The sequence below is a fragment of the Plasmodium falciparum genome (genome assembly GCF_000002765.6).
Source record: "Plasmodium falciparum 3D7 genome assembly, chromosome: 11".
Classification (NCBI taxonomy): Eukaryota; Apicomplexa; class Aconoidasida; order Haemosporida; family Plasmodiidae; genus Plasmodium; species Plasmodium falciparum.
In genome coordinates this window covers 807,844-822,624 of record NC_037282.1, presented here as the reverse complement: position 1 = coordinate 822,624, position 14,781 = coordinate 807,844, and the positions used below count along the sequence as shown (strand labels likewise).

Genomic DNA, 14,781 nt, shown 5'->3' with positions numbered 1-14,781 from the left:
ATTGTAACCAAAAAAAAAAAAAAAAAAAAATAAATAAATAAATAAATAAATAAATAAAAATTAAATAAAAAAAAATGTTTGATAATAAGATATATATTTTATAATTATATTTTATTGTTAAGTAATAACTGTGTATATTTATCAAATTCATAATCTATTTTGACAAGTTCTTTAGTTATATTATTTATGTGATAAATTTCATCTGCTACATGTTTTATTAAATAGGTATCGTGACTGATAATAATAAGTCCTCCTTTGTACATATTCAAAGCTACAATTAATGCTTGCACTGATTCAATATCAAGGTGATTTGACGGTTCGTCTAAAATTAGAACATTTGGATTTTTGTAAGCTAAAATAGCTAGTGCTAGTTTACTTTTTTGACCTCCCGACAAAACATAAATAGGTTCGTATAAAATATTTGTTGGTATATTAAATTTATTAAAATATTTTATAGCTTCTTCTTCTTTTATATTTTTATTGGAATAGGTATATTGTAATTGTTGAATTGAATTATAAATAGGGTTCAAACAATCAACATGATATTGTGAATAATATCCTATATTTGCTTTATTACTAACATGTAATTCTCCTTCATAAACTGTTATTAAATTTAAAATAATTTTAATTAATGTTGTTTTTCCACTACCATTAACACCACAAATTGCTATTCGAGAGTCCATATCTACTTCAAAAGAAGCATTTTTGAATAGGTATTCATGTTTAAATTTGTATTTATCTTCGTATGTTTTTGAAACAGGCTGTCCATTATTATCTAGTTCATTTTCATCTTCGTACGTTTCTTCATTCGTTTCATTTTCATGGTCTCCTATTAAAATATTTTTGTTTTTTCTTACACGAAGATTTGTAAACATTTTATTTCTAAAGGAAACATTTTTTAATTTGATAAGTACATTCGACATATAAAAAGGTTCTAAAAAGGAAAAGCTGAATGGAGTATCTTCTTTCTCTAAATTGACAACGGGTAATTTATTTAAGAGTTTGATTCTACTTTGAACTAAGGCTGCTCTTTTTGAATTATATCTAAATCTATCTATAAATTTTTGAACATGTTTTTTTTTTAATTCGAGAGAATCATGTTCCCTTTGTTGTTGTAATAAGTGTTCAATTCTGGTTTTTTCAAATTGATCATAATTTCCTGAATAATAGGTTAATTGATGATTATGGAAATGAATAATATCTGTACACACTTCGTTTAGAAAATCTCTATCATGTGAAACAATAATACAAGTTTTATTTAATTTTTTTATATAATCAATTAAGAATTGTATAGTGTAAATATCTAAATGGTTCGTTGGTTCGTCTAATAATATGATATCATTATTACTAAATAAGATACGGCTTAAGCATAATCTCATTTTCATACCCCCACTTAAGGAGTTTACTTTTTTTTTTTGTAAATTTGAATCAAAACCTAATCCACATAAAATTTTGCTTGCTTCTTTTTCAGCTTCTAAATAGGAAATGCTATTTAATTTTTCATATATATCTAATATTTTTTGTTCTATACTTTCAACAGTTTCGATAGGTTCCATATTTTCAACATTTTTATTATTTTTATTATGTTTATTATTTTTTGTATCATTTTTTTGTGTATTTTTTTCTTCCGTTTCATTGCTTAATATTTCTTCGTTTGGGTCTAATTTAATTTTTCGTGCTTCCAGTTGTTCAAGTTCTAACAACAGATCATGTCTTAATTTATCAACCATTAATACAGATTCTAAAACGGTCACATTTTCAAGACATAATTCCTGTTCAATGCACGCTATGCTAATATCTTTTTTTATTTCTTCAATTTCGTATCTTGCTAATTTGGCTAGCAGGGTACTTTTTCCGATACCATTTTTCCCTATAAGTCCATATTTATTCATAACATTTATTTTTAAGGTAGTATCACTTAATAAGCTTCTTTGTCCGATACTTATATTGAAATTATCAATTCTTATATCATACAATTTATCAATTTTTGTTTTATTTTTACCTACATCACTACAGTGTAATAAATTATGTACCCTTACTGGTTGTGGGATTTTAGGTTTATTTTTAACCCATTCTTTAAATAAGTTTAGTTGTTTCTGTTTTTGTTTTTCTTTTTCTTTCGATATTTTTAAGCTTTCACTTATTGGGACACTAGTATTATAATTTATTTGTTTTTCATATACACCTAAAAAGGGATCACTATAATTTGACATATCTTTATCTTTCCAATATTCTTTAAAATTAAAGACTTCTTCTAGTTTCTCAAGATTTTTGTTATTTTGTATACTTAAAACATGTTGATTAGGGATATTATTTGGATTACTTCCATTTTGTATATTATCATTTTTAAAATGTTTATTAAAAATATTTGCAATTTTACTTCTCTTTATTTTATCATCAGCATAAGAACAAACCAAATCATAAAAATAATCTACACCATTTTTTTCTATTTCATATTTCTCATCAATTATTCTTTCTTTTAAATAATTTTGAATTTCTTCATCACCTATTTTTACCAGTTCAAACAAAATTTTAAAAAGTTCTTCCATCATATATTTTTTCTTTTTCTCTTTATTAACATAATAATTATAAAGAATATAAAATAAAACAAAATAAAACAAAACAGTATAAACAAAAAAAAAAAAAAAAAAAAAAAAAAAAAAAAAAAAAAAAAAAAAGGTACAAAAGAAAAATAATGAACTTATAAAAATATTAGTTATTTTATTATCATGGATACATTTTATGCTATATATAAAAGCAAATAAAAATAAATACGGAAACGTATTTACAAATTATTATATTATATTATATTATATAATAAAAAAAAAATGAAATTGTTTTTTTTTAATTAATATATATTCTTATACGATTATATCAATAATATCAAATAAAATTCTTCTTTTTCTATACATATAAATTATAATACTATATATAATATAGATTTTTTTTTTTTTTTTATACTAAAAAAATAAACTTTTTTTTCAAACATGATTTTCATAATCTTTGTAAAAATATTTTTTTAAATAATCAAAATAGATTAAATGGTAAATATTAATTATAAGAAGGTAAAAAAAAAAAAAAAAAAGTAAAAAAAGTTTATTTTTTTTAACTAATTTGATATGATTTTTAAATAAATAAATAAATATATAATATATATATATATTTATGTATACTAATATATTTTATAATTGTTGTTGAATATTATATACCTTGTACACGTTAAAATAATAAATGTATTTTCTTATATTTGAAATACATGTATCCACCTTTGTAAAAATATGATGATTTCAAAAAAAAAAAACAAAGAATATAATATATATATATATATAATATTGATTAATATATTTTTATATATAACATGAAATAGGAAAGGAAAGAAAAAAAAAAAAAAATAAATAAAATAAACATTCTTTTTATCTTTTAAATATATATATATATTTACTTTAAATATTTACAATTCTTTAAGAAATGTTTATTTAAAATAATGTATATACTTTTATAGGGTAACGTGAAATTATTTCATTTTTTTAAATTATCCATGAAGGTATCTTTCTATCTTCTTAAAGGAAAGAAAATGATTTTTGTATCATTTGGCTATATATATATATATATATATATATATATATACAATTGGATATACATATTTTTATTTAATATAAGAAGGGAGAAATATAATGTCCTAATAAGGAAAATTTCCTTTTTCCCGTTTATTTTCTAAATATTATATATATATGAAACACATTTTTAATTTTATGAAAAATATAATTTTGGTGTGTTTTTTTTTTTTTTTTTTTTTTTTTTGTTATTATATAATTTCCCCATCAACACATACGGTATACATAATTACAATAAAAAGATCGATAAAAGTATTATTTGAACACATAATTATTATTTAATATATAATAATAATAATTGATTTTTTTTGTGTGTTTTTAACGATTTAAATAATATTTATATATATATATATATAATATTATTTAATTATTAATCCTTTTGTATGTAATTTAAAAAAAATAATATTATGAAGACTTATAAAACCATGAACAAAAAAAAAAAAATATAAATATATATATATAATATAATAAAATATACATATATATATTTATATTTATATAAAATGTAAATGTTTTTATATTTAATCATATGTGGGATGAGTTCAACTAAAAATTTATAGAGGATATTGTATATACAAATATAATCATTTTTTTAAATCACATATTAAATGATTAACTTAATATAAAATTGACCACATCAAAAATAATTTGCTAATCATAATTATAATTTTTTTTTTTCGCCTTTAATAAGTAAAAATATTTTTACAGGAAATAATAATAAACCATTCTTCTTCTTAGGTTATTTTATTTTATTTCATTTATTATTTTTTTTAACTGTGTAAGAGAGCACAAAAAAAAAAAAAAAAAAAAAAAAAAGTTGGCATATAATTATAATAAAAATATGTTATAAAAAAAACATATATATGATATATAAATAAGGTATTTTTTTTTTTTTTTTTTTTTTTTTTTTCTTATAACTAAAAATGCAAAAAAAAAGTTTAATATATATTATAATAAAATATATAGTTCCTGAAAAAAACAAAATAAAAAGAAGATTTTTCTTATATATATAAACTACTAAAAAATAATTATATATAAAATAGTTATATAAATATATATAATGAGAATAATAAAATATATTTATTAAACATTGAGTGGAAGTGTATAATGCTAGCTTTGGGTAATTATTGCATGCATCTAAAAATATTTAGAAAAAAAACTATTTAAACGGATCAGAAAATTCATTAGTTAAAAAAAAAACAATAAGCATCAAAGTTTATAAAAATGATGTTACTAACATATTTATTTATATTATATATATAAATATTAAAAGGTTATATATATATATATATATATAATATAAATGTATATTATTATACGCAATTATTATATATATATATAAATGTAAGAACAAAAAAATATATATAAATATATTATATATATAAAAATATACTTATATTTTATATCTACTAATATTATATATATACCTTTAAAATAATTCAAAATATATATGGGTGTTATTTTTTATAATAAAATATATAAGCATTATATATATATATATATATATATATATATATTATATATATATAAATATTATTATATATTATATATTCATATTATAATTTTTTTTTTTTTTTGGTTTTTAAGTCAAAAAGATCATATACCCCTTTATACATGACATAGTACCCATTTTAGATTTGAAAAAAAAAAAAAGTTAATATGAATATATATAAAATATTTATATACATAAAAAAATAAATATATTATATAATAATATTAATATATGAAATGTAATTTTTTTACAAGATATAGTATATTTTATTATGGTTCATTTTATATAAAATAAAAATTATATAGTTAAAGGTTAAAAAATAGTTTTAAATATATATTTATATATAATTATATTTATAGTAATAATAATAAAAAATATATATATATATATATATATTGCTGATTTTAAAAAATAACAAAATATTTTATATAATATATAAATATTATATAAAACAAAAATAAGAACATTTTTTTCATTCCTATTTAATATAAAAATTTATTATATTTATATATTTAAGTTTTTTCATAATATTTAAGTTTTATATCTATCTAAATTCAAAATTTCATAGTTTTTTTTTTTTTTTTTCTTTTTCCTTCTTTTATAATATAATATATTATATATGTTATTTATTATTTTTTATACCTTAATATTTTTTTAAATATATATATATTTTTTTATAAAATCATTTATATTTATATATATAAATAAATATATCACACTTTATAATTAAAAAAAAAAATAAAAAAAAAATATATATATATTTTTTTTAAATATTTATCCAGCAAAATAATTTTTATATATAGATTTCAAAATATTTAATTATCTAAATAAATTTAATTAAAAATTTTTATAACATATTTTATTTAAGATTTTATAATAATTAAGTTTTAATTTCTTTTGATCCAAAGTTTTTAATAATTAAAGTAAAAATTCAAAACACAAAAAAAAAGTATTATATATATATATATATTTATATGTTTATATTTTTATGTGTTTATTTAAATGTTCATGTAATAAAATAAATATGTAAATAAAATTCTTTATATTTTTTGAGAAATGTTATATATATATATATATATATATATAGAATATATTTATAAAGCATGTATAACAATTTTAATCAATTTTCTATAGAAACCTTTTTTTTCTTCTTCTCTTATAGTTTGTAGATTTTTAATTTATTTAATATATTCAAAATGAAAATCTTATCAGTATTTTTTCTTGCTCTTTTCTTTATCATTTTCAATAAAGAATCCTTAGCCGAAAAAACAAACAAAGGAACTGGAAGTGGTGTTAGCAGCAAAAAAAAAAATAAAAGTAAGTCATTTTGATATATATATATATATATGTATTGCGTTAGAAATGTATAATATGTATACAATATATTTATGTAATGATTTTATTATATATATGAATACCTTTTTTTTTTTTATTATGTTATGTAAAAATCATATACATATATATATATATATGTATTATGTTTAAATGTGGACTTTTATTCATTATAAATTTATATATGACGAATTGAAGTATTTATTTTTTTTTGAAGTGAAATATATATTTTTGTATAATAATGTTGTGTGATATATATGTGTATGATATATAATATTTTATTTTCTTTTTGTTAATAGAAGGATCAGGTGAACCATTAATAGATGTACACGATTTAATATCTGATATGATCAAAAAAGAAGAAGAACTTGTTGAAGTTAACAAAAGAAAATCCAAATATAAACTTGCCACTTCAGTACTTGCAGGTTTATTAGGTGTAGTATCCACCGTATTATTAGGAGGTGTTGGTTTAGTATTATACAATACTGAAAAAGGAAGACACCCATTCAAAATAGGATCAAGCGACCCAGCTGATAATGCTAACCCAGATGCTGATTCTGAATCCAATGGAGAACCAAATGCAGGCCCACAAGTTACAGCTCAAGATGTTACACCAGAGGTATGATTTTTTTTTTTTTTTTTTATAAATTATATATATATATATATTAATATATTTTTTACATTTTCCTTTTAATAATATATCTGTGTATCCAAATGTCTATATATTTATTTTATTTTTCTTTATTTTTATAGCAACCACAAGGTGACGACAACAACCTCGTAAGTGGCACTGAACACTAAACAGCTGTAAACTTTTTTGTTAATGGGTTTTTTTGAAACACGTGAAAATAATTTTTATTTATGATTATATTATATATATTGCTATTTTAAAAAAAAAAAAAAATAAAATAAAATAAAAAAAAAAAAAATAGAATAAAATAAAAAAAAAAAAAATAGAATATATTTAAATTTAAATATATTAAGTATTATATATATATATATATATATATATATATATAATATATATATAGAAAATTAATAGGGAGAATTATAATATAACATAATTTACAACTAGTAATTATATATATACATATATATATGTTTATATGATTAATATTTCACGTTTTTTTTTTTTTTTATACCCAAAGAAAAAGAAAAAAAAAATTTATATAATACTGAAAATATTTTTAATAAATATTTCAGTTATATTATTTTTTCACAGTTTTCTTTTTTTTTCCACAATTTTTCCTCCTTTTTTTTTTTTTACATATTTTATGATGTGTGTATTATATATATATATATATATATATATATTTATCACGTTTTATATCATATATCACATTTTATATTTATTATTTTTTTTTTTTTTTCTTTTTCGTTTTTCTTTTGTTATTTAAAAGTTGTTATAATAGCTTATAACGAAAAGTGTAATAACGTGTGCTGTATTTCCTCATTAACTTTTATTAAGATATATGATATTTAATAATTAAAAAAAAAAAAAAAAAAAATTAAAATTAAAAAATAAATAAGTGTATATAAAAAAATAAAAGAACCATGGTGTTCTAAATTGTTTTATGTGAAATACGATTAAATGTTATAATTCCAGAAGAAAAATAATATATAATTACTATTCTATTAAAAAAGGAAAAAAAGAGAACATAAATTTAATGCATATTTTTCTTTATATGCATATACATATGTAGTACAATAATTTGAAAAAAAAAATAAAAATAAAAATAAAAATAAAAATAAAAAAGATATATGAACCAATAGAATTAATATATATATATATATATATATATATATATATAATAATTTAAGTGAATTGTTGAAAAGGAATTTTAATATAAGGAGATTTATTTTTAGGTGATAAATAAATGAAAGAATTATTAATTTAATTTGTTATTATTTATTTTTTTCTTTTTATACTGTTTCACATTTTTTTTTTTTTTTTTTCTTTTTTTTTCTTTTCTTTTCTTTTCTTTTCTTTTCCCCTATTTGATGTATCCACTTTATTTTTTTCATATTTTCATATCTTGATCTTAAACAAAATAATATGCCCAAAGGTTCAACCTTCTTTTTAAAAACTTTTGTGTGTGCGACACCTGTGGGCATATTATTATTTAACGAAATTAAGAGAATTGTCAACGTGCGAGAAAATGAAAGCTTTAATAAAAAGTTGTTCTTAAAAAATTTCGATAGGAATATTTTAGTGAAAAATAAAAGAACAACCGTATTAGAAGAAGAGAAGATGTATGGAAATAAAAAAAAACTGTCCTTTTTTTATAATTCATCAAATATAAATAAAGAGAGTGATAAAGAGGAGGCTTTGAAATATTTTTATGGAAAGGCATGGGGATATGCAACTGATTATGAAATTGATATAAGTTTGAATACAGGTGATTTGATTTTTATAAAACATGATTTAGATAATTTAAATATTTTTAAGAAAATACTGTTAAAAATAAATAGATATTTCCAAGATAATAATGATTATGATGAAATAGGAATGATATTAAAAAAACATAATATAAGTTATATATATATTCAAAACTTGTTAAATAAAAAAGAAAATGTAATACGATATTCTTCTTTCTTACAGAAATATAGGCCATCTGTTGTTTCTTTAAGAAGGTTTTTATGTGATGATGAAAATATAAAAATAGAATTACAAGAAAATATTATGAATAGTATAATGAATGATGATGGAATTAATAAACGATATTCCATTTTCTTAAATTTATTATATAATATATTTAAAAAAAAGGTGTCTATTAACACAAATGAAAATACAAGTAACCATTTTTATAATGATGAATATATATGTAAAAAAATTAATTCTAATATCGAAATTAATAATTTAATTAATATGTTATTATTTAGATCTTTTAATTTATTTTATTATTTTATAAATTATATGAAGAATGTACAAAATGTACAGTGGGTTAAAAAAAAAAATTATATAATTTTAAATAATATTTATTTAAATTCTAGTATGCAACCAAATCAAAATTTCAATATAAATGATAAAAAAAATTTACAGTCTTATGAATTCCCTATAAATTCTTTAACACATTTTATTTTTATTAAAAAAGATTATGAACTTATGAAAAAAAATCAAAAAATTTATGAAAAACCAAAAAAAGAAATATTAAAAGAAATTGAAAAGTTTCTTTCATTTCTAATAGAAAATGAATATACACTTATGGATTCTACTGAATATATGAATGAAGTTTTAAAAAATAAAAGAAATATAACAGTTCCAAATAATACAAAATATAATACAAATAAATTTATTAAAAATTTACAATTTTATATAAATAAATTGTACTCAAAGTTACAAACTTTTTCTTTGATTAATTATCATGTTTATGAAATATACAGAAAAACTCATTTATTACCATTTATCAAAAAGGACTATAATTCTATATCATTATTTTTATCATTAAACAATTTTTATAAACCAATAAATAGTAAGAACATTTTTCAAGACACATTTAATGTTCCTAAATTGTCTAATATATTTCATGTAAGACAGGAAGAAGCAGAAAAACTTCAAAGATATTTCTATCAGTTTAATAAAGTACCCAAATCTGAAATATAATATTATTATATCAAGTAATTACCTTTATTTTAACATTACACAAATGTTGAAATGATACACACATATATATATATATATATTGTAAAAAATTAATAATTTTGTATTGTTTGCTGTATATATTACATCATTATATATATATATATATATATATATATATATGTATATTTTTTTTTTTTTTTTTTTTTTTTTTTTTTTTTTTTTTCCATTAAAAAAAATGATAATATACACACTTATGGGAGAGCGCAAATATATATAAATTAATTTAATTCCTTTATTTTTATATTCTATTTTTTTAAATATAAGAATTGGGTATATATAAGAAACATGGAATACCATCATCTCCTGCTGTTATAATATTATACATTTCAAATTCAGTTGTATTTTTATTTTTTGAATCATAAACAAATATACAATCAATACAATTAATTCCTCCTTTTTTGCAAGCCCCGAAAGCCCATAAGATATCATTGTTTGTACTTTTTTTTTCATTTAATGGATTATTAAATTTATCAGAAAGATTAATTGAATTTGTATTAATTTCATTGATTGAAGCTATATTTTTAGGTTGTTTTGTTAATGTATTTTCTGAACAATCAGAAAAATCTAATAAAAATAAATTTCCAAAAGATGAGCCAACCAAAATAAAATGATTTCCAACATATCGTGCTGATAAAATAGGTTCATTTACACATATCTTTTTTAAATAATTATTCAAATTTGATGAACATATACTTTGTATTTCAAATTGATAACAATAACCATCTGCTGAACAAGAAATAATATATGTTTTATTGTTTAAATTATAAGTTATAATGCTATTAATGCTAGCTGTGTGTATTTTTTTGTAGCTGACATATTTATGAAATATACGAAAATCTCTTACTTTCAATATTCCGTCATTTTGACCACCTGTAATTATTAAGGGTATCTTTTCATTATTTAAATTTAAATAATTATCATGTTGTCCAAATAAATTATCTGATCTAATTAAATTAATATTTCTATTACTATTTTTTTTAACAATATTATCATCACAATTGTCATCATAAATAACATCGTAATTAACATCCTCCCTTTTATTATGCTGATTATTCTTATCCCTATTGTTATTATTTTTATTTTTTAAAGAATAATTTTTTTTAATATCATTTGATGATATACTTGAAAAGGGTAAAGATTTATCTATTCGTTTTTCATGATCCACATTTGGGTTATTATTTATCATCTTTTTTTCAGTTTTATTATACAAATAAAAATAATTTAAAGCTCCTATATTTCCAGTATGTGTATTTTTAGCATTAAGTATTTCTTGAGATGTTTCAACATCAAATACACATAGACATCCATTTTTATCTGCTGATATTATTTTGTTTTGTAACCACAAAAATTTTGTAATTGGACAAGTATGATTACCTTTATATATACATAGTTCACGAAATTTACGGATATCAAAAAGTTTTAATGTCTTATCATAACTACTAGTAATACATTTATCATTTTGTTTATCAAATTTCATATCACTAATTGTAGAATGATGTGCACACATTTCTTTACAAGTTATTACATTATTGGATGCTTTAAATTTTACTTCTTTCACTTTTTTTCTCTGTTCTAAATATTCTGAACAGTTCATCATTTTATTTATTTTCTGAATTTTACAACAATATATAGTATTCCATAGACACAATTTTCCATCCAGTCCTCCTGAAAGAACTTCATTTCTTTTGGTAAAAAATACTTCACTAACCCAATCATAATGACCACATTTTTTATGATATAATTCTTTAATAGTTGATAAACTTTTTAAGTTGTGTATGCGTATGGAATGATCTGCGCTAGCTGTAGCCATATATGTTCCTGAATGAAAAAAAAAAAAAAAAAAAAAAAAAAAATTTGAAAAAAATTGATCTAGTTAAAATTTATTTAAAATTTCTTAATGACAAGTTAAAAATTAATAATGACATTTTTATTCATATAATACAAAAAATATGTTTCAATGAAAAAGCAATTTTACTGAGAATTTATTTAAACAAAAAAAAAAAAAAAAAATAAAATAAAATATGAAAACATATGAAAAGATGTTATAAAAGAATTTTCTATTTCTATTTCTATTTCTATTTCTATTTATGTTTTTTTTTTTTTTTTTTTTTTTTTTTTATTTTATTTTAATTTTTGTTTAATTTTTTAACCACTTTCATCTAGTGAAAGGGATAAAATTGATCTATCGTGAGCATATTCATAGAAAAATGAAAATGAAGGTCCATTTTTCAAGTTTTTATTTTTTAGAGAAGCACAGTTTAAATTTATATTATCAAAACATGTATTGAATGTTTGTATGTTACTGTCTTTTAATATTCTTGTTCTGTTCTTCATTGAATTATTTAAAAAATATATATTATTGTTAAAAAAAAAAAAAATATATACATAAATAAATAAATATATATATATATATATATGTGATATTATATAGACAAGAAGGTTTTAATAGAATGAATTACGAATACAAACTTAATAATAAGTTTAATTACAATTTTCGATAAAAAAAAAATACTTTTCGTTTTTTTTATTTTTTATTTATAAAATTTATAATTATTATTAATTTTTATTTATGAAGTATTATTCTCATATTACTTAATTACGATTTTTATTAATTTATTTAAAAGACGTTAGAATTAAAACTTATAAAAAAAACTGAATTTTTTTTTTTTTTAAATGTGTGCAGATTTTTAAATTTACACAAAAATTCATAATATGTCACATAAAAAAAAAAAAAATATATATATATATATATATATAATATCTTTTTAAAAAAAGGGGGTGTATAAAGTATTATGTATTTACATTTTATTAAGTTCAATATACAACTTAAAATGAAATGAATATATAAAATGATCTTTTTTCCATCCTTTCATTATGATCAAAAGAAGAAAATATATATTATATATTATATATATATATATTGTATAATTCTATTTATTATATAAGGGGGAATTGGATAATAATACAATATACTATTATTTTTATAAATAATTCTGGTTCTTTCTTATCCTTTTTTTTTTTTTAATAAAAATGTGTTACACGCCTTTAAAAATATTTTACAAATCTGGTGTATATCCTTATGAATAAAACAACTATTAAGATTTACAAGGTATTTTTTATGAAATACACTAATTACATAAATGACACCTTTTGTTTGTTCTTATGTTTAAAAAAAGGTTATTTTTAAAGAATGGTATTAGTGATTTTTATTAATTAGAATTGGAAGATATAAGTAATTACATAAGTATTAATATAATATATGTATTTTTATACATAATAAAAAAAGTTATCATTACACTTTATAATTATTTCACAAAAAATATTTAACACTGACAATAAATTGAGCTATTTCTTTATTCTTAATAACAAAAATTAGTTATTTTGTATATAAATGTAATTTTTTTAATAAAATATTTTTTAATATAAATATTTATGGTATATATACATATAAATATATGACTTAATTTTTTAAGTATATATTTAAAGGGAACAAAAAAAAAAAAAATTTTTTTTTTTTTTTTTTTAATTATAAAATGATTTTAGAATATTCATATAATTTATATATTAAAAAAAAAAAATTCACATTGCAATATATATTTTAATATATATATATATATATATATATTTTAATTATATATATAATATTTTATATATACAAATATATATTTTTTTTAAATATGTATATATATATATATATATATATATATATTATATTTACATTTATATATACATATAATATATTCTTTTAGTACACATTTAAATAGTATACTTGTTCCATGTTTAATATGCAAGAGAATAAATAAATAGGTATATATATATATTATTAATATATACCGAACAAGAATAAATGTCTTTGTCTAAAATAGTCCAGAGTACAAGAAACCATAATATAAAAGTATGTAACGTATTTATTTATTTATTTTTTTTGTTCACTGGTACATGCATACACTTGATCGAGTTATTAAAAATGTGCATGCAATGGTTTCTCTTAATTTAGAAATTTTAATAATAAAAAATATTAGAGTATTATATAATAATAGATATTAAATAATTCTTATTTCATATTATAACATAAGATAATAATTTGTTAAAACAGATCAAAAAATTTCTATTTTTGTACTTACTTTTTAGTAATATATATATATATATATATATATATATAAATATATACACACATGAAAATAAATAAAAAATTTTAATTATTATAAATTTTTTTTTTCTTTTCTAAAAAAATTGAACAAAAATTAAAATTTTATTCTGTATTTTAAGATAATCTTAAAATAATTGTAATAATATTTATTTTTGGTTTTATGATAAATTCTCCTTTTTTTTTTTTTTTTTTTTTTTTTTTCAGTTATTTCGTATTATTTATTTATTATTTTATTTTATAATAATAATAATAATATATATATATATATAATATATATTTTAAAATCTAAAGGAAAAAACAAAACAAAAACAAATTAGTGGCATTGTACAAAATAAATATAAGTTATATTTTTCATTGTCTTTGTTATTACATAATTACAAAGATTTAGGAGAATAATCTAATAAACTAAAAATTATATGTAAATAATTATACAATTATGAATACACATAAAAAAAAAAAATAAAATAAATAAATAAATAAATAAATAAATAAATAATACTTATATTTTTAATATTACTAGTAAACGAAGTAAATGTTTCATATACTAAAT

The 14,781-nt window shown here is 17.6% G+C and overlaps 4 protein-coding genes across 4 annotated transcripts; 2 read left to right on the top strand and 2 right to left on the bottom strand.

Moving 5' to 3' along the window:
* Positions 1-104: 104 nt before the first annotated feature.
* PF3D7_1121700 (protein GCN20) lies at positions 105-2,552 on the bottom strand (the record flags this gene model as incomplete). Its single annotated transcript, XM_001347860.1, has 1 exon — positions 105-2,552. The coding sequence occupies one exon, from the start codon at positions 2,550-2,552 to the stop codon at positions 105-107; it is 2,448 nt and encodes an 815-aa protein (XP_001347896.1).
* A 3,750-nt stretch (positions 2,553-6,302) lies between these two features.
* PF3D7_1121600 (exported protein 1) lies at positions 6,303-7,239 on the top strand (the record flags this gene model as incomplete). The annotated part of the gene is made up of 3 exons (XM_001347859.1): positions 6,303-6,423; positions 6,738-7,057; positions 7,192-7,239. The coding sequence occupies 3 exons, from the start codon at positions 6,303-6,305 to the stop codon at positions 7,237-7,239; spliced, it is 489 nt and encodes a 162-aa protein (XP_001347895.1).
* A 1,255-nt stretch (positions 7,240-8,494) lies between these two features.
* PF3D7_1121500 (conserved protein, unknown function) lies at positions 8,495-10,042 on the top strand (the record flags this gene model as incomplete). The annotated part of the gene is made up of 1 exon (XM_001347858.1): positions 8,495-10,042. One exon carries the CDS (start codon positions 8,495-8,497, stop codon positions 10,040-10,042), a length of 1,548 nt encoding a protein of 515 aa, XP_001347894.1.
* A 292-nt stretch (positions 10,043-10,334) lies between these two features.
* Positions 10,335-12,415, bottom strand: PF3D7_1121400 (WD repeat-containing protein, putative; the record flags this gene model as incomplete). Its single annotated transcript, XM_001347857.2, has 2 exons — positions 10,335-11,899; positions 12,232-12,415. The coding sequence occupies 2 exons, from the start codon at positions 12,413-12,415 to the stop codon at positions 10,335-10,337; spliced, it is 1,749 nt and encodes a 582-aa protein (XP_001347893.2).
* Between the last annotated feature and the right edge of the window lie 2,366 nt (positions 12,416-14,781).